Here is a 21,684-nt window from a genome sequence, read left to right on the forward strand (position 1 = left end):
GAGTCTTTGGCCAAAAACCGACAGGAGACCAGTTTGGAACAAAGACACACATGCTTTTTCCTTGTTCTAGCTGCAGTGAAAATCAATTTGCAATATGAACAGGGTATGTGCCACTGCATGGGAGCCCTCAGGCAACATTACAGGACCGCCTGGTGGAACAATTGAGCATTATAAAAATGACATTGAACCGTCCTTTCACCTCTGGGTTCTGGTTTACATTGCTTCAGGAAAGAATTCAATGCTGGTTTGTGGAGATACTTTCTGGCTTAAGCACAGGATTTCACCAGAATGGCCAAAACTATACTTGCCATTTGTTTCACTGTCAAGTCTAAAGGGTAGCCACTGAAGCAAAACATATCACAAGGCGTACAACCAAATAGCCTGCGGGACACCGTGAATAAGCTAATCTTTGTTTAGGTGATTGTTTCATCAGGCATTTACATTTTGTAGGCTGGGAAAGCTTCATTGGATCTCAGCAGGAGTGCTTGATGCTGTCAAGAGGAGAAAGATGAAAAATGATTGAAAACGCAGTTGGTCCATAATTTGGCCTGCATGGTCACACCACAAAAATGGTATATTAAGATGGGATTGATTTAGATAAAAAAATTACTTCCTTTGAATCTACATATTATCTCATAACCACAGTATAGCTATCAGTATCTTTCTCTGCCTTTATACAAGTCTGCATTTGGAGCCTCTCCTGAGCTCAGTTTGTTTTTATCCTGGACCCCATAGTTAACGTTTATGATTCAACATTTCCGAAGTTCTTTTCAGTTGGGTTTTAATGGTTCTAAATGCATCTGTCATGCCTAGTGAAGGCATGCTTCTGCAACAGACATTTATTTCTCTAAATTAACACTAACAAGGTGGCTAAAATGGCTGCCAAGGGCCAGGTGACTTCTATAGATTCACACAGACTACAGCAAGATTCTTGAAAGATCCTGATTAGATCACGGGGGTGGGGGTTGCCTGGACATGCCTAGAGTGCACTTCCCTGTGTAAAACACGCTTGTCTTTTTTTAGTTTCCTCTAATCTCTGAATCAATGGACTATTGGGGATGTGATTAGGCCACCCCTGGCTCTTGGAGGTGGTGGGGGCTTTGCATCTGTGAGGCTTTCAAGCCATTTTTAAATGTTGTGGAGGCCTATAACAGGGGCAACCACAGCAGCAGCTTGTCTATTCTACCAAACACTTGCAGGAAAAAGCCCTGCTGTGGCATCTATTCTGAAATTTAATTTCACCCTCTTTGACTGTGAGCAAACTCTGGCTTCACAGCTGAAGGCTATTTCAGATATTTCAGGGCAGCAGGGTAGCATGGTGGTTAGCACAAATGCTTCACCGCTCCAGGGTCCCAGGTTCGATTCCGGCTTGGGTCACTGTCTATGCGGAGTCTGCACATTCTCCCCGTGTGTGCGTGGGTTTCCTCCGGGTGCTCTGGTTTCCTCCCACAGTCCAAAGATGTGCAGGTTAGGTGGATTGGCCATGATAAATTGCCCTCAGTGTTCAAAATTTCCCTTAGTGTTGGGTGGGGTTATTAGGTTATGGGGTAGGGTGGAGGTGTTGACCTTGGGTAGGGTGCTCTTTCCAAGAGCCAGTGCAGACTCGATGGGCCGAATGGCCTCCTTCTGCACTGTAAATTCTATGATAAATGAAAAATTAATCTCATTAGTTGAGAGCATGTCACACTCCTCAGCTCTCAAGTGCCTTCTTGAGGGCACACATGCCGTACCTCAGAGGATTATGAGTGCATTGCATGTCCAGCAAACTTTGATACCTGAACAGTGTGCCTGAACCCTAGGACCTTCAGCACCATAGAGGCAGCTGCCAACAATCAAACAATGTCTTGAATCTCATGGGGCCTCATTCGTGGCACTAATTGCCACTGAATGTGGGCTGTGATCTCCCCAACGCTGCCATCTTTGAAATACCCCTCCAAATATGCCCAAAATCGAACTTTGAAATTTTTCCGTTGAACTGAGCCCCAAGTCTCTAAATTTCCAATTCAACACAAACAAAACTGCAGAAAATCCATTATCTAAATGTGAGTGTGAAGAACCATAATCTATCACCATTCTATAGCAATGTCTTCCAGCCATAATCCATTCTGGTGGACAATAGCAGTTAATCAAGTGACCATAATAGGCTTTTGATACCAAACGTTATTATCCAAAGAACCAGAGCAGCTTGTAAAAAATAGCAGTTGCAGACTAAGGCAGTAACACCAAAGCCTTTTTCAAACTTAAAGGCTGCTACATATTAAAAAGTCTCCCAGCCTTATTCCAAATCCAAGTCCATCTGTAAGGAAATTGGATGCACTAATGGGAAAACCACAAGTGCCTAACTTTGTGACGTGCTGAACATTTATCTTGTCAATGGAATCCTGAAATAGTTCTGATATCTGATATAAGGGGCTGGTTTAGCACAGGGCTAAATAGCTGGCTTTTAAAACAGACCAAGGCAGGCCAGCAACGCGGGCTCAATTCCCATACCAGCTTCCCAAAACAGGCACGGGAATGTGGCGACGAGGGGCTTTTCACAGTAACTCCATTTGAAGCCTACTCATGACAATAAGCGATTTTCATTTCATTTTCATTTCATATCCAACCAGCTATTTAACTAGAATTCAAGAAAGGAAAAGAATCCTTTCTTTATTGAGTTCACAATTACTTTTCTCCTATAATGAGCCAGATAAGTCAACTATAAATTATTCCTCTGTTAAAGTTTATGAAAGTATACTAGACTCCTTGCACGTGTGGGTGTGAGCGACCTAGCATTTAGACCTTTAGGGTTAATATGTGAATAAACAACCTTCTTAAATGAAATCCAGAAAAGTTTGCTGCTGTTATTTAAATTGACCACACACTCTGGAGGCTAAAAAACACATATCTTCCTCTCCAAAAAATGCACTGTATAAGTGAAACGGCTTTAGTTTGATTCTGATCCTATCCATGACAGTATCCAAATAATATAGTAAACGACATGATGGAAATTCTTTGCTGTGCATTGAACGATGCCTGTTAGACTACTTTTACACATTTAACACTGGGTGGTAACTGGTGGAGGAGCTGTTGAAAAGATGCAAGAGGAGAAAATCAGGAACAAAGTCTTATTATTTTTGAACAAAGTAAACGGTTGAAAAGGGCAAGAAATTCTGTTTTGAACATGAGGTTCCTGAGCTACTCAAACCATTGACCTACCATGTTAAGGTTGTCTGCAACAATATCTTGCATTAATATATTGGGCGGGATTCTGTGATCCTGAGGCGAAGTGTTGACGCCGTCGGAAACGGTGTCGCGTTTCTCGACGGCGTCAACATGGCCTCAGGATCAGCAATTCTAGCCCCTACAGGGGGCCAGCACGGCACTGGAGCGATCCACGGCGCTCCAACTGCTGATCCTGGCGTGAACTGGGCACCGCTGGGTCCACGCATGAGCAGTGGCATGGGTGCCAATGCTCGCATGCGCAATGGCACTGGCGCCAACACGCGCTCCCTTCTCCACGCCGGCCTCAATGCAAAGTTGCGCAGGGCTACAGGTGCCAGCGTGGAAGAAAGGAGGCCCCCAGATAGAGAGGCTGGCCTACCCATCGGTGGGCCCCGATCGTGGGCCAGGCCACATTGGAGGCCCCTCCCGGGGTCGGACCCCCCTCCCCTCCCACAGGCCACCCCCGGATCCTTCCATGCCAAGGTCCCACCGGCTGAGAGCAGGTGTGAACGGCACCGGCAGGACTCGGGGGTATTTTACGACGGCCGCTCGGCCCATCCTGGGGCGAGAATCGGCGGGGGCGGGCCGCATAGAGCGGCCCCCATCCTGCACAGCGCCAACCACGGCGGCGCTAATGGCACTGATTCTCTACTCTGGGGAGAATCACGTCGGGGGCAGCGTGGCGCGATTCGTGCCGGACACGGGGATCCTCGGGCCCGGCCCCGGGCTGAGAGAATCCCGCCTATTATTTTTCCCTTGCAGGAAGATCTTTCAGAGCACTTAAGTAGAATGGACTTTTACTTGATTGGCAGAATTTTCCAACTTTTATCAGGAGGTTAAAGAGGCTGTGCAGCACCTACGATAGGGGAAGAATGAATGTGGTTTGTGGAATGAATGAGCTAATAGGCCTTTGGTGCTGATTAGTTTCCTTATCTTTCTCAGCACGCAGTACATTTTATTCCTTTTTCTTCCAGCTCCCATTCTCATTCTCTCCCTCCCTCATGGTTCAGAAGACAGGTTAGATCAGTTTGAATTCTGACTTTTATAGTTCAACAAAATTAATTTTGTTAACAATGATGAGTTTGTTGAAGTAATGATGCCTTTCATTTCCATGCCAACTATCTAATTGAAAACCGTTCTTTTAATTTTACACTGGATCTTTTAGATTCTGTTTTTGATTTGAATTAACTCCTGGACAGGTAATTCAGAAGCTTGTTTATTTGCTTCAGAATTAAATTAATATTGTTATTGAGCTGGACAACAACATAATAACCCATACCTCACTCAGAATCTTTTCCTCATAAAATATTTAATTCGGAAGGAATGACATCTGATTATAGATTCTCAGCAAAGAGCCACACCAGAATGGATTGTGGGTCTTAAAATTGGGGCTACATTGTTTATTTTCCTTTTTCTGGGCCCTTCTTCCTTCTTTACTGAGGTGCCAAATTCATCCTAACAAGTTAGAGTGAGTTATAGAGAGACCATAGCTCACTTTCCAGGCAATAAGAAGCATAATATTCTGTCCTGTTCTCATCTACTCCACATGCCTATTTGCTGCCTCTCTTATTCTGGTTTCATAGTTCTGCAGTGAATTATTAGGCCACTGAGCCAATTTGTTTATAACACATTAGCCCTTTTATTAGACTTGAGTCAATGGCATTAAAATGACACCAATCAAAAGGTCTTGCATTTGGCTTCTTATTGGGAAATCTTATCAGCATCAAACGGAATTTATTTTTTGATTATTCATTTGCCCTTGAGAAGGTGGTGGTGAGCTACAATTAGAATCACAGAAGTCCATGGGGTGTAGGTACACCCAGTGTGCTGTTACGTAAGGAGTTTCAGGATTTTGACCCAGCGACAGTGAAGGAACGACAATATATTTCCAAGTCAGGGTAGTGAGTGACTTGGAGAGGAACCTGCATGTGGTGGTGCACCCACATGTCTGCTCATGATTTAAAGGTCTGAATTTTGCACCTGTTGAGTGCACACACTCGGTGGGCTCGGCCCCAGAATGTGATTTGGTGCTGGCTGGCCAATTAACGCGCAGCCAGGGTGAAACGCACGCTGAGAATGACTCATACAACCGAGCTGGGCGGGAAGAGGGTGAACACTGAGAAAAGGCAGGATGTGGGTTGGTGCTTCTAATGGGCTCCCTCAAAGTGGACAGTCGCTGCAGACCTCTCTTCAGGAGCTGCTGATATGAATTAAATGTCTATGAAAAAACACAGCAAACAATATCCAGACAGCACATTCGAACACAAATCTCACAAATCAGACACCATTTTAATGTTTCAGTTCACCCGCGAGGAACAAGGCCGGGGGTGTGCCCTCGATGCACACAGATCACCCCTCCTATTGATGTGCCATTGCATTCTTCCTGCCTTTCCAAAAATGCCCTTTGAAAAATTGCCCTCACACTCTGGACTTGCTGCCAATGCCCAGATGTTTATGGCAGCGGAGATGGATTCAGGTCCATAGTTGACTAGTAATGGGCCTCAGAATGGAAAGCTGATGACAACTTATCCATTCCTGGTATTATGGGGAACAGGCTGGGACTGGGCAGGAAGGAGGTGCGCTGGGCACCCAATATATTTTACCTGCCTCCCCACCGAAAAGACATCGGGCAAGGGAGATCTCCCTGGCCTCCAGCCCAACGATTCAGGTCATTGATCACAACTCTGATTGTTAAGTTTCTTTCTCCACAATAGCTTTCAGACTTGATTGTGGATTTCCAGTATCTTCTGCGTTTATTCTAGCTTTTTCAGCATCTGCAGTATTTTGCTTCTGTACAGTAAATGGTGAATGCAGCTGGATTATTGCCTGGGGAGATGATACAATTTCTCTGCTTGTGTGCTAATGATTTGATGACAGCTTTTGCTTCATGAAATTTTTGGAATCAGAAATTCACTCATAGGGTGCCAACTGACACATTTTACTTCCTGCACACAATTGCGTAGAACAACACTGCTGTTGATAAACGTCAATCTAGCAGCAGTTTACGCGGCTTCTGTTTACTCAAGTGATTTTACAAAACAGCTGTGTGAACATTGATAAAATGGAGAATGTGACCGTGCAAAGTGTGTCCAGCTTTTACTTTTCGTTCATGAAGTGGTTTTCATTTTCCTTGCTTATGCTGAGAGATTCCCCGGAATGTTTCTCAACAAAATAACGGATCAAGTTTCCATTAAAAAAATATATAAACAAGCACAAGGCCTTTGAATGATTACTTGGCACATATTGACATCATGTGAACCATAGAACCATAGAATTCCTACATTCGGCCCATGGAGTCTGCATTGACCCTCTGAAAGAACCCTTGAAAAAATGCGCAAATCACTCTGGACTTAACTGGAGAAAGTCCAGGGTGATCCACCGATTTGCAGGGGGCTAGCAGGGCCCCGGAGTAGTTCTCGCAGCTCTGGCTGCTGCTACGGGGCCCTGTACTTTCAGTCGGGGGTCCGCGCATGTGCACGGCGGCAGCCTGCGGCAGCCACCCGCGAGACATGGCCGACCCACACCGCGGACCAGCACCAAGAAGATAGCCCACCCCCCACCCCTCTCCCCATATCGTGCGTGCCTGCGGATTTGTGGCCTCCAATCGGTAACCTGGCCATCCTGGAGGCCCGACCTGTAAATGATCCCCCTGCTCCCCACCAGGGTGGCCACGGACTCGGTCGGGAACTCGACCAGTTGCACTCGGTGAATCGCCATGGGGGCCTCTTTCAATGGCCCCCGACTGGCGCCGCATCAACTGCAAGCGCCCGATTCGGGGCGATTCTCCAGGGATCGGAGCGCATCGGACCCGATCTCTATTTTGACGCCCCCCCCCCCATTCTCTGCCCCCGCGCCGATCGTGATTTCAGCGTGGATGCTCGGAGAATCCCGCCACTTGTTCTCATACGCCGATCCTGTCCCAGTCTGATTTCACCCTGTCTCTTGTCGCATGGTTTCTATGGCATTCTCCACTCGCCCAATTATGGCCCACTATGTGTTCCACCCACCCACTTCTGTTATTGAACCCGGAGCCTTCAGCTACTTTGCCTGAAAGCTCCCAAATATTCTTCATCAACTGATCTATATTGCTATATTTCTCCCCAACTTCAGGAGCTGTTTCTTCTCTTATGTCTCTCTCCACCCCGCCTGCTTCTTTGTAAGTCTGACCTGTGACCATGAAGCACCTTGGGATGCGGCAGAAGTTCCATGAAAAAGTCAAAAGTTATGTCAGCAATGTCACGTTAAACCTGGTAATTAAATAGCTTTGACAAGAGATTTTTGTTCCCATTCGCTTCAAACCTGCTATCTTAATGGTTGTAAGGAGTAAATGTTAATCTTTTGCTATTAATTCTGTCGAATATAACAGTCTAAATTCCAGCACCTTTTCTCCTGTTTCAGTGTCCAGTGGGCCTGAGACCTATGAGGGACGATTCTGGTTGCTTTGACTACACCAAAGGAATTGACTGTTCTGATGGGTTCAATGGAGGCTGTGAGCAGCTTTGCTTACAACAGACAGTGCCATTGACTGAAGATCCCTCGTCCAATAATATTCTTATGTTCTGTGGGTAAGTACAGGCTTAAGCACTCTCAGAAACCATGGCTGTCATTTCTTTGAGAAACAGATATATGTACATATTATACACAACCATACTGAGCCCTTTGTTTCATTATACAAAATCACAATGGATTTTATTGCAACCTTAATGAGGCTGTTCTATAATTGGACATTTCTGTATTCATTGAGGAGGCAAAAGTATTGAGGTAGTTGTTAAAAGAATCCACTAAGCAGCAGGGTCTTACTGCCCTCTCTCCCAATTACTTCTGTTACTGTAGTGATGGGCGAGGACATATGCTAGGAGCCACCTCAAGTTAGATGGCCTGAGGAACCCCAGCAAAGTGAGTTGTGCATCATTGGAACTTGCCTTTAGGTTGCTGCTTTCCAGAAACATTTGAATTTCTTCCACATTTTGCCAAAGCTAGATTCCTCCACAGACGTGACCATGCAAAAGGTATGCATCCACCAAGACAGTTTAGTCACCCCGGACAGGAAATGTGGGTGTGCCTGTGTCTGGAAATGTGCTGCTCCTGCCTCAGCCCATGATGATGAACAGGAAATCTAGCCCCACATTCTAAACACATTGGTAAAGTTAGGGAGGGAATTACATCTGATTTTTATTTTCATCAGCTGGCAAAAAGAGCTCTGACTGAGATGTTAGTGCCGTTCATCTATGCCTCAACACTCACAGTAGCTGGTTTTGTGGAGATACAGGTGCCAAAATGGATTCTGGTGCAGACGACATCATATTGGTTAGGACATTATGGCGAGTACAAGGGGCATATGGTGGATGTATGCAAAGTAAACAGATCATGACATCAGTCAGCATGTAAGGCTGACTTAACACTCACGGTGCCATTTTGTTGAAGTCTTAAATATACTACGTCCATTGGTTCCCCTTTATCTACCCTGTTAGCATCCGCAAGAACTCTTATAGCTTTGCCAAACACAATTTCCCTTTCATAAAATTTTCATAAAATGAACTCTTCTTAATCATATTATGATATTCTGCCCTATTGCCACTTCCTTAATAATGGAGTCCAGCATTTTTCTGAGACTGATGTCAGACTGACTGGTCTGTCTCCTTATTTTCTGTCTCTCATCTTTCATGAACTACCTCCCCATTTGCTACCTTCCCATCCACTGGAACCCACTTCAGAATCTAGAGTATGGTAGAAGATCCCAACCTGTGCACCAGGTCAAATTATACTAGTCGTAATGAGATAGGTGGATTATTAATAACAGTACATTTTTTTAAAAATTGTCTTGACTGCTCTTCCTATATGAAGAAGACTTAACTGTCCAGCTTACTCCAAAACTGAGATTTTCAGAATGCTCTTTACAGCTTTCAAGACATTAACAAATGGTGGGATTTTATGCACCCAACCGCCCCTCCGTGGTTGAACCCCCCCCCCCCCCCTCCTCCCCCCGTCCCATGGCGTGATCACTGGTGGTGGAAGCAGCTTGCCATTGGCCACTGGCAGAATTTTCTGGCCCTATCAATGTCTGAGGCATTTTGCCTGGCTTGCCCATCCTGCTGCTGGGGAACCCGTCGCTGGGCATCACCTCCGGAGATTCCAGAATATTCCGCTGGAAGGAAGTGCTACCCAAAGTTTTCTGATAGCGACAAAGGAAAAAGAAGCAATTCACATCCCTTTCCTGCGGAGCCTGAAGAGTGCCAAAAGGGAAATAACGCCACTGCTTTACTTCATGCCACTCTACAGTCAGGGTTTGACTAGGGATAGACATGTCAGAGTGCTACCTTGTAGATTGATCATGAGGCATGGGCTATGCTGCTGACGTATGACAATAGCAAGTGACTTTGTACTGACCATAATCCAGAGACACATGGATGGGAAAAAGAATAAACTCCTGTCAGGTCTTTGGTATGCAAAGAAGAAAATATATGGAGGAACTGAGTTCACAGGATTCTTTGAACAGATAATATTTTTTTGATTTTGTGCGGAGCTGCAGTTCTCAAAGAGTTAAGCAGTCCCAAATATTTTAATATTAATAAACTTTTAAGCTGAAAAGTTCTTCTTTTGAAACTGAATTTAAAAGTCAAATTCCGTTGTATGTGTCCATAGAAAATGAGATTTGCTACAGTGCAGTTGTTATCTTATGAATAGATTTATATTACTGAGTCATAAAAGGTTGCCTGAGTAAAATGAAAATCATAGATATGACGTTGAGCACTTTTTGAAATCCATTATCTATTTTTATAGCTCAGTCTCCGAGTTGTTACCAAATGTCGAACAAGCCTAGATTTCATTTGCAGCATTTCATTAAATGGTTCAATAACCTCAACCTTCAATGATTGCAAAAAACATTCTTCTTGCTCCCTTCCATTGGCTCAGAGATAAAGGTTCTGCCTCTGAGCTGCACAGAACTGCCCAGGCAGTACAGTTTGCTGCTGTTAGTAAGTTGTCTGCCAATAGCCTATGGTTGTACACATTTCCTTTGGGTGAAGGAAGCAAACATTAGCCAGGTTCCCGATCGCTCTGGTCACAGAATTGCGACTGCCTACTCATAGCATATGTGTGTGAGGGGGGTGGGAATAGTACAACCCCAGCTGTGATGTCCTCACTCACACCATTGGATAATTTACTGTCTCGCAATCAAAGTGCAGACTTCTGTTGTGGTCTTGGGCATAAAAGGGCGAGTGGTGTCTTGGAAACCAACTTGCAGCAGTGCATGAAAAGGAAACAGAAGTGCTCTAATATTCTAAATCAATGCTCAAAACAGCGGGGAAAGAAGTTGTGAGGCTAAAGCCTGAGAAAGTACGGCGTGGGTATATTTTATATCCTAACGCATAGACAGTAATGTGGTTGAACAGATCGCCCACCTGTTATCAAACTCACCTGATTCTACATCCACTCCATTAAAATGAGCAGTCTCATATTATTTAGTGTGTGTTATAAATGTTCCTCCCCACAGAATATCTAATTGGCTGATGGTAATGTTCCAAATGATATCTTATAGTTAACATCAAGCAATGCCTTCTTTCCCAAGGTCTGTTACTAACTGATGAAGCTTCTTTCTCTGCTGGCAGCTGTGTGGAGGAGTACAGACTGGCAGCAGATGGTAAATCTTGTGTGCTACTATCGGAGGCCTGTGAGGGCAAATGCCAGAAGCTTGATGCCAAACTGAATGACACACTCTTTGTGGAGATGCTGCATGGCTACAACAACAAATCACAGCAGGTCAATCAGGGTCAAGTGTTCCAGATGACCTTTCGGTGAGTGCAGACTTTAAAATACTTTGCCCGGAACGGTTTATGAAAATTATTAGTTCGGTTCATTCTATCTGCACAAATTGTATTTGTTCACATGGGAGTGAGAAATAAGATCTTGCGAACAGCAACAGCTCCGTCGATCGTTTATTTTGGGATCCTATCGTGCAATTTTCATCTATTAACAGAGCATTATTAGTTCTTTCAGCTGCCAACTTCATTATTTGACCAGCGCACACTTTAGCAATGGCATGAACTCTCAGGCTTTTCAGTAGGAAGCAAGAGTGTATCAGTCTTAGATTTGGTTGATTTTGGAGAAGAGAGAAACTGGCATTCAATATATTGACATCAGAATCATATTCCTTTTTTCACTCAGTGCGGTCCAAGTGTGAGAGAAAAATATCTAATTTGTCTGCTGCATCTGTCCACTCCAAATGAAAGTTGACCAACTCCATTAGACCCAGGGCAAATACATATTGTGCAGAAGGTGAAAATAATACTTGGTGAAGAGCAGTAAGATTTCCTTTTCATCCACACAATATGTAACAATGGCAGATTTACCAGGTGTCAGTTCAGATAGGGAGAGCAGGGCAGTTTATTGTCCTGGGCACCTGGAGAACAGAATTTAATCCTACTCGGACTCAATATTATCGCCTGGAATTTACACAGGCAAAGAACAGCAGAGGGTCTAATGGGAATCTGGTTGATTCTTATCTCTCCTTGGGCTGCAGAAGCCAGTAATAGTATTGCACTCTTTCGCTGCCTGACGTAACGACTTCAGCACAGCCGAGGGTCTGAACATGCTGTCCTGCACAGCTCAGTACCTCATAAATCAGTGCATCATCCCATTCCGGCACTGGGGAACTATCAGTTACGTTTTCTTATTTTGTATCTCATTCTGTACATGATGCATAGACTCTAACTGTGGTGTGGATGAAGCACACAGCAGCCATTAACTCAAACATCAGCAAGCCTTACAATTGTAGGACAAATGCTGAGCTGTTATAATGAGCACTAAAACATAATTTATATTTCAAATATTTCCCTTGTGTACACCCCATCGTTCCATTTTCATTATTATTTTATGTTTTATTTTAACTTTAATTTGGGGCTATTCCTGATGAATACATTTTCCTCTGCTGAGTTCAACTTTATTGTTCAGGTTTAAAATTGGCTGCCTTTCTATCTTGCTTCTTCTGCCACCCACAGATAGTTAATGGCAAGTAGCTTGTGATGCAGGTATCAGATTGTTAACCTTTATCACTTGTTTACCACACCAAAAATGAAGGACCTGTTATGGGCGTGTGGACCAAAACTGCTTTTTCCATTCTGTAAGTGAAGGCGTCTGATTATTTTTCAACCAGAGCCTCTATTTCTCTTTCAGACTGCAAATGGAATCACAACTTGATGTTTGTGCAAGTAGTTTTAGAACCAATGTAGCAAAAACATCTTCTGTACGAAACAGGTACCAAACAAATAGCATTAGTGGAGAAATTCTGCATTGCTGTGTCAAAACGGTATTTCCATTTGCATTGTTTGCAACATAAGGATGAACAAGCACAGTCAGTAGGCCTCAACTACAACATATAGAGTGCAGTGACAGCTTGATAATAGGAAATTGCATAGTGAGCAAAATACCCCTTTTCCGCAATTGTTCGGATGAAAAACACAATAGCTTTTGTGTTCATCACTGCCTGTAGTAATTTAGATGACCGTCAAGAATTTTACAGAATGTTGACATGGGTATTTTAGCTCCATTTTCTGAGATGTGCCTAATTTAACCTTCCTCCTGTACTTTGCAACACAGTGCCATTAATATCAAAGTCAGGAAAACAAACTAATAAGTTGCAAAAACTCTAGACTGGCCCTTACAAATGAAATCAAATAGTTAAATGTGTTTTATACCCAAAGCAGTAGGTGTTTGCAACATTCCTTCCCTTAAAGAGTCACAGAATAATACAGTGTAGAAGAGGTCCTACGGTGTATTGAGTCTGCGCCGACGCCTGAAAAACACCTGACCTGCCTACCTAATCCCATTTGTCAGCACTTGGACCATAGCCTTAAATGTTATGATGTGCCAAGTGCTCACCCAGGTACTTTTTAAATGATGTGAGGCAGCCCGCCTCTACCACCCTCCCAGATCGGCACCACCCTGTGTAAAAATGTTTTTCACCCATTCCCTCCTAAACCTCCCACCCCTCACTTTGACCTTGTGTCTCCTTGTGACTGACCCTTCAACCAAGGAGAACAGCTGCTCCTTATCCACCCTGTCCATGCCCCTCATAATCTTATACACCTCGATCAGGTCACTCCCTTCAGTCTTCTCTGCACCAGCGAAAACAACCCAAGCCTATCCAACCTCGCTTCATAACTTAAATGTTCCATCACAGGCAACATCCTTGTGAATCGCCTCTTCACCCCCTCCAGTGCAATTGCATCCTTCCTGTAATGTGACATTACAGGGAAAAATATATATGAATAATTTAAGGGGAAAATGCAAATGAAACTGGTGGTGCTTTTTTAATCAGAGTTCAGGAACATTCTTTCTTAAAATTCTTGTATCATTCTTTTAAATGATTTAAGCACTTTCATGTTACATAATTTGATTGGATGTGTGTGAAAGTAACTTCGGGGTTTAGTACATAATCCATGTTGAGAACACCACTGCTCATTCAGAATTTGAAAATTAAATTCTATGGCCTAGAAATCTGACATTGCTACATCTGTTTTAGAGGTATAAAACAATCAGAAAAGCACAGATTTTACAGGAGGTACATTGAGCACTGGAAGTGTACCACCTGCCATGTTGGTGAAGGCAGAAAGGAATATGTCCACACACGCGCCCGGAGGTCTTATCAGAAACTGTTTGATGTACCCTTTTTTCCCAAATTGATTGGCAGCATATGCACGAGGGTGTCTTCAGTAAAAAGGACTTTACAAAGAACAATACAGCATAGGAACAGGCCATTCGGCCCTCCAAGCATGCACTGCTCATGATACCACCCTTGGCCAAAACCCTCAGCACTTCCTAGTGCCATATTCCTCTATATCCATCTTATCCATGTATTTGTCGAGATGCCTTTTGAATGCTATTAATGTTTCTGCTTCTACGACCTCCCCTGGCAGTGTATTCCATGCACTCACCGCCCTCTGTGTAAAAAACCTGCCTCGCACAACTCCTCTAAACTTTACCCCATGGACCTTAAACCTATGCAGCCAAGGGACTGACTCCTCCATCCTGGGAAAGAGTGCCTGCCCATCCATTCTATCCATGCCCCTCAGAATCGTACAAACATAGAACATAGAACATAGAACAGTACAGCACAGAACAGACCCTTCGGCCCTCGATGTTGTGCCGAACAATGATCACCCCACTTAAACCCACGTAACCCGTATACCCGTAACCCAACAATCCCCCCCTTACACTATGGGCAATTTAGCATGGCCAATCCACCTAACCCGCACATCTTTGGACTGTGGGAGGAAACCGGAGCACCCGGAGGAAACCCACGCGCATACGGGGAGGACGTGCAGACTCCACACAGACAGTGACCCAGCCGGGAATCGAACCTGGGACCCTGGAGCTGTGAAGCATTGATGCTAACCACCATGCTACCGTGAGGCCATCGATCAGGTTTCTCCTCCGTCGTTCTAATAAAAACAGCCTGAGTCTGATCGGCCTCCCCACATAGCCAAAATGCTCCAGACCAGGCAACATCCTGGTAAATCTCCGCTGCAAACCCACCAAAGCCTCCACATCCTTCTGGTAGTGTGGCGACCAGAATTGTGCACAATATTGCAAGTGTGGCCTTAGCAAGGTTCTATACAACTGCAGCATGATTTGCCTATTTCTATACTCGATGCCACATCCAATGAAGGCAAGCATTCCATGGGCGCGATTCTCCGCTCCTCAGGCCGGGTGGGAGAATAGCGGGCACCCCCCGCGATTCTCCCACCCCCCACAAAATGGCGTGTCGCGTTTTGCGACACGCCGCTCAGAGAATTGCGGGTCGCTGTTTTTCACGGTGACCTGCGATTCTCCGGCCCGCATGGACCGAGCGGCCTGCCGTTCCCGACCTGTTCACGCCGGCGGCAACCACACCTGGTCGCTCCCGGCGTGGACAGCGCACGAAAGGTGAGTTTGGGGCCTGTTTTCATTCTTATTTCACGTCTTATTTCAACTTTAATTCGGGACATCTCGGCAAATACATGGATAGGATGGGTACCGAGGAATAGGTCACTGGGGAGTGCTGAGGGATTTGGTCAAGGGTGGTATCATGACCAGTACAGGCTTGGAGGTCCGAAGGGTCTGTTCTTTGTTCTATTTACTGTCTATTTCCACTCTATGTTCGACCTACCAAAATGCATTACCTCACAGTTGTCCAAATTAAACTCCATTTGCCATTTCTCTGCCCAAGTCTCCAACCTATCAATGTCCTGCTGTATCCTCTGACAATCCTCAGCACTACCTGCCACTCCACCAAACTTGTTGTCATCTGCGAACTTACTAATCAGGGGCGGGATTCTCCCCTACCCGGCGGGACGAGGGGTCCCGGCGTAGGGGAGTAGCGCCAACCATTCCGGGGTCAGGCCTCCCCAAAGGTGCGGTATTCTCCGCACCTTTGGGGGCTAGCCCCGCGCCGGAGCAGTTGGCACCACGCCGACTGGCGCAAAAACCGGCGCCAGTGGCCTTTCAGGCCCGCCGCCCGGCAGCGGGGCTGGCCGAAAGGCTTTCACTGGTTCGCGCATGCGCCGGCGGTGACGTCAGCGGCCAGCTGCCGCTGACGTCACCACCACCGTATGCGCGCTGTGAGTTTCTCTTCCGCTTCTGCCATGGCGGAGGCTGTGGCGGCGGCAGAGGAGAAAGAATGCCCCCAGGGCACTGGCTGGTTCCCTGATCGGGGGGCCCCGATCGCAGGCCTGGCCACTGTGGGGGCACCGCCCCCGGGGTTCGATCGCCCCGTGCCCCCCCCAGGACCACGGGGGCCCGGTCGCGCCGCCACCAGAGGTGGTTCAAACCTCGGCGGCGGGAGAGTCCTCCCAGTGGCGGGACTTCGGCCCATCGCGGGCCGGAGAATCGCCGTAGGGGCTTCGTCGATCGGAGTGGCGTGATTCCCGCCCCCGCCATTTCCCGGGTGGTGGAGAATCTCTGCCACGACGGGGGGGCGGGATTTTCGGCGGCCTCAGGCGATTATCCGACCCTGCTGGGGGTTGGAGAATTTCGCCCCAGACCAGTGACATTTTCCTCCAAATCATTTATGTATACTACAAACAACAGAAGCCCCAGCACCCATTCTTGTGCAACCCCACGAGTCTGCTTTCTGTGACCGAGCCAGCTCTGATTCCATTTTGCCATCTCACTTCTGATCCCGTGTGACTTCACCATTTGTACCAAACTGCCATGAGGCACCTTGTCAAAGGTTTTACTGAAGTCCATGTAAACAACATCCACTGCCCTCCCCTCATCAATAATTTTTGTCACCTCCTCAGAAAAGTCGATCAAGTTAGAGAGGTATGATCTCTCCTTCACAAAATCATGCTGTCTATCGTTAATGAGTCCATTTGTTTCCAAATGGGAATAAATCCTGTTCCTGAGAATTCTCTCCAATAATTTACCTCCTACCGACGTGAAGCTCACCGGCCTATAGTTTCCTGGATTATCCCTACAACCTTCCTTAATCAGCAGAACCACATTAGCTATTCTCCAGTCCTCTGGGACCTCACCTGTAGCCAATGAGGATACAAAGGTGTCAAGTAATTTCCTCCCTTGCTTCCCTCAATATTTTGGGGTAAATTCCATCAGGCCCAGGAGACATATCTACCTTAATGTCTTTTAAAACACCGAATACCTCCTTATTTTTGATGTCAACATGACCCAGACTATCCACACACCCTATCCAAGAATCATCTTCCACAAAGTCCTTTTCTTTGGTGAATATTGATGCAAAGTACTAATTTAGTTCCTAGCCCATTTCCTCTGGTTCAACACATACATTTCTCCCACTGTCCTTAAGTGGTCCAATCCTTTCCCTGGCCAACCTCTTGCTTTTTACATGTGATTAGAAAGCTTTGGGATTCACCTTAATCCTACTTGCCAAGGACTTTTCATGACCCCTCCTCGGTCTGCTAATTTCCCACTTCAGTACCTTCCTACTTTCCTTATACTCAAGTGTTTCAATTGTCCCCTCACTTCCAGGCCGTAAAAAGCCTCCTTTTTCCTTTTTAACGAGGTTTACAAGATCCCTCGTTATCCATGTGTATAATCAAACCCGCAATCCTTAAGGGGCCCATTAGAGGTCGCCACTGCGGTGATGCATTTCATAAAATCTACTCGCCTGAAAGTTAAGTTGGGAGGAGCAGACCCATAGCTTTGAAGATCGCTAACACAACCTGATCATCTCTATTTTTCTCCCGAACGCAATCATCTTATCTTTTCCCCCATCATACCCTTCCCAGCCGATCACATCTCTTCACACCTCAGCTCCCTCCCCCGGGCTAAGCCAGCCAATTTCTGCTCGTTTGGTTTTCAAGACGAAACCCTCATCAAAAGTCAATCTCATCCATCTAGCGAGAGTTGATCATGACATGTATGGAAATTCAGTGAGCTGCAGCATCAATTTATTGTCTGAGGAAGGTGGTGTGGTTGATTCTTCGTGTTCACACTGAGAAGTAAGCAGTGAGAGTACCAGCCAGAAAGATTTCCCAAGAGGGAACTTGTGGAGAAATAAATGGATGTGCTGATGTAACTCAGAAATAATGGAACGTGCAGAGAATATATTTGACAAATTATCAGTCACGCATTTGAAATCAGCTGTAGTCACAACTGAGATGCTTTATTGCTATTTGAAACAGGGAGTCAAATGGTGAGTTATCAGCTCATGAATATAAATCAACCTGAGCACGATACACAGGGACAATGCCTGTGAAATTATTGGATTAGACACTGCAATTCCAACCAAGTGGTTAACAAATGAGCCTGTTGCTCCATGTTGTTCCATTAGAAATACATGTCTGTGATTGCAGTTTTTGCATGTGGAGAGGATCAAATGATTTGCATTCTGCTGAGGTACCATTAGTATTTTCTGGTTAGGAATATATAAAATAAGAAATGAATTGATGCTATGCAGAGTGATGTTTCAATGATATTATTTATCTTCATTTGTATCAGCCTGCATTTGTTCAAACACTTTGTACTATCTCTTATGCCACCACTCAAATTGAGACCCTGGGCAGGATTTTATATTTTTGGATTGAGACCCTGGGGGTCCCAACCTCGCACCCATTACCCAGCAGTGATTTTCCCTCGACTGACCAGTTAGTGGTCACACACGCCATCCAATTATGTACTGTGGGCTGCTCTCGAAGCTAGATGGCCAACAGGTGATCCTTCAGCAGTGAAGGAGCTGAAGCCTGCTGTTTCAGGGAAGTGGGAGAAAGCGCGCCTTCAGAAGCCCTTTCAGCAACTTAACGAACTTTGAAATTAAAAGATGACCACAGCAGCCAAGCCACCGTTTTGGATGGGAAATGGGTGAGAAGTTGGTCCCCTGTCACAGCTAAGCCCAAACGGGCAATGGAGCACTGGCTTAGCAGTCTGATGTCTGCAGTCCTGGTCCCATATTGAGTCAGTGACCAGCAGGCAAAATTCTAATTGGGCTCTCACAATTGGTCTTAATAATAATAATAATAATAATCGCTTATTGTCAGAAGTAGGCTTCAATGAAGTTACTGTGAAATGCCCCTGGTCGCCACGTTCCGGCGCCTGTTCGGGGCCGCCAGTAAGGGAATTGAACCCGCGCTGCTGGCCTTGTTCTGCATTACAAGCTAGCTGTTCAGCCTACTGTTTAGGCTATTAATTCAACTGAATTGGCTATCTGCAGCTTGCAGGTGGTTAGCCCTTCTGCACCTGATCGCGGGGAAAATTGCAGAAATTCTGCCTCTCCACCTTTCTCCAGCTACCTCAGGTGAAAATTTTCCACTTCGCTCAACTCTTTTAAGATAATGGAGGGGATTTTCCAGTCTGCCAGTCACCTGTTTCTCAGTGGTGCACCATTCACTGGTGGCCAGATTCTCTCTTCCCTCCGCTTGTCAATGGGATTTCCCATTGGAGCCATCCCACGTGATGAGGAAACCCATGTGCGGAGGTGTGCTGCCGGCGGGAAAAGAGAGCCCTCTTTGACTAAATCTTTGGTCGCCTGTCCTGATGTCTCCTGCTCAGGCTCAGTATCATTTTGTGTCTGATCGCAACAGCAACAACGTTCATTGATATAGCACCTTCAATGCAGGAAATGCGAGAAATTTAACAGCGGTGCTTCATTGAGGTGAAAGTCTGAGAAAGCAGATGTATCAATATGCGATAGGCCAAGGTTGCAACGTTTGTGCCTTCAATTTGATTAAAAGAGACACCTCACCCCAGGGCCCCTCTAAAATTCACTTACAAACGACCAGGATTTGTGATAAGGTTAAGAAGACATTTGATAGAGGTTCAAAGTTGTGAATGGTTTAGATAGAATAAATAAATAGAAACTGTTTTTTGGCAGATGGTTCAGTAAGTAGAGAATGCAAGTTTAAAAATGTTTGGCAAATGTATCAGGCCTGATATGAGGATTTTTTTTGTTTCACACAGCAAGTTGCTGTCTGGAATGCACTGCCTGAAAGGCTGGGGAAGCAGATTGAACAGTAACATTCAAAAGCGGGATAGATAAAGGGGGAAATAAAACTACAAGGCAATGAGGAAAGAGAAGAGGAATGGGATCAATTGAATAGTTCTTTCAAAGAGAGCTGATGGTTCGCTGTGCCAGTTCTTGAAATGAGGCATCTCAGGAAGCAAGGGGAAAACTTTCCACTGGTCGGAATCATACTTAGCACAAAGGAAGATGGCTGTGGTTCATAGAATTTACAGTGCAGAAGGAGGCCATTCGGCCCATCGAGTCTGCACCTGCCAATGAAAGAGCACCCTACGCGTCCACCCTATCCCCGTAACCCAGTGACCCCTCATAACGTTTTGGAAACTAAGGGGCAATTGGATCATGGCCAATCCACCTAACCTGCACATCTTTAGACTGCGGAAGGAAACCTGAGGACCCGGAGTAACCCACGCAAACGCGGCTCTGGGTCACTGTCCGTGTGGAGTTTCACATTCTCCCCGTGTTTGCGTGGGTTTCGCCCCCACAGCCCAGAGATGTGCAGGTTAGGTAGATTGGCCATGCTAAATTGTCCCTTAATTGGAAAAAATTAATTGGGTACTCTAATTTTTTTTTTAAAGTCCAATGATGACCATGAAATCATTGTCCATTGTCGTAAAAACCCATCTGGTTCACTAATGTCCTTTGGGGAAGGAAATTGATCGCCCTTGTCTGGTCAGGCCTACATATGACTGCAGACCCACAGAAATGTGGTTGACTCTTAAATGCCCTCAGGGATGAGCAATAAATGCAAACCCATCCAGCCCACATCCCATGAACGAATAACAAAAAAAATGTATTATTCAATGGGTGCCATATGCCACCAATACATCAACTAAGATAGGCCTGGACAATGAGGTTAATGTTACAATCCCAGTTGGTGTTGCTATGGGATGGATAGGTACTGAAATGGAACGCTGGCTCAGAAGACCGGAATATTCTTTTTAGAAGACCTGGAGGAACAGAATCACAGGGCTGCCAATCTGTATTTAACACCAAGAAAAAGATATTGAATGAACCAGAAATATTTAACTATCATACAACATTCCACTGCTTCTCCCTCAGCTTCACAAATGTGTACGGTTTTCAAAGATAACACCCTACTTGGAAACCAAATGGCCGGTGACACTGAACTAATAAATTTACAGTATCCAATTCTTTTTCTTCCAATTAAGGGACAATGTAGAGTGGCCAATCCACCTATCCTGCACATCTTTAGGTTGTGGGGGTGAGACCCACCCAGACACGAGAAGAATGTGCAAACTCCACAAGGAAAGTGACTCGGGGCCGGATTTGAACCCGTGTCCTTGGAACCATGAGGCAGCAGTGCTAACCACTGCGTCACCGTGCCCCCATCCCTGGATTTCTTCTCGGAGCCACCCCAGATGAATGTTCCCAAATGCCACTCTCAAAAAGTCACGTTTTGAAATTGTCTTTCAAACAATGCTTTCCATCAGCTGTTTCTATTCAGAATCCGCTCCGGGTTTTGCAACTATCCTGTCCAACAAAGCTTCCTCTCTGCTGTTTGAATAAGGAATCCAGCAGCAGCTCCACTTCCAGATGAGACCAGAGGCCCTCTGAGTATTTGTAGGACACAGGGAGCACTCAACAGTGTGAGCAGCCAGGAGCCTGTAAATAACACCAAAGGGATGCATTGGAAAGATAGACTGCAGCAATGCTGATCTGAGCCAGGCCAACCGGATCCTGAGGTCTTGGACTTGGCACCAAGCCGTTCACAGCCCCCAGCTCGGGCAGCCACCCCACCAGCAAGCGCGACAAGTTTTGTGGCTTTTTAAGAGGTTTTATTCAGCCTCTTACTTTCCCTCTGCACTAATGGCGTCGGGCCCCACTTGTAAATACTTACACTAAGAGGGTGGAGCATCATGGAAGAGTGAAACATGAAGTATCCAAACCACTAATGATATTCAAATCCATGCAAATTATGGTTTTGCATGTATCTGCCAATGCGGCGTGCAAACATCGATATCACTGCCAGCAAGTGACCGGAGCAA

The 21,684-nt window shown here is 45.5% G+C and overlaps 1 protein-coding gene across 12 annotated transcripts in view; it reads left to right on the top strand.

Annotated features, from left to right (window-relative positions):
- Window positions 1–21,684, top strand: part of LOC119955607 (astrotactin-2-like) — a 1,814,189-nt gene that overhangs the window by 1,066,554 nt on the left and 725,951 nt on the right. For 11 of the 12 annotated variants that reach the window (XM_038781996.1, XM_038781994.1, XM_038781999.1 and 8 more), the window contains 2 exons: window positions 7,603–7,769; window positions 10,812–10,997. In XM_038781996.1, coding sequence (XP_038637924.1) covers window positions 7,603–7,769; window positions 10,812–10,997 — 353 coding nt within the window. Of the gene's footprint in view, window positions 1–7,106; window positions 7,455–7,602; window positions 7,770–10,811; window positions 10,998–21,684 lie in introns of those variants that run through there. The other variant, XM_038782001.1, reaches the window with a different exon arrangement.

The sequence above is a fragment of the Scyliorhinus canicula genome, chromosome 21 (genome assembly GCF_902713615.1).
Source record: "Scyliorhinus canicula chromosome 21, sScyCan1.1, whole genome shotgun sequence".
Taxonomy (NCBI): Eukaryota; Metazoa; Chordata; class Chondrichthyes; order Carcharhiniformes; family Scyliorhinidae; genus Scyliorhinus; species Scyliorhinus canicula.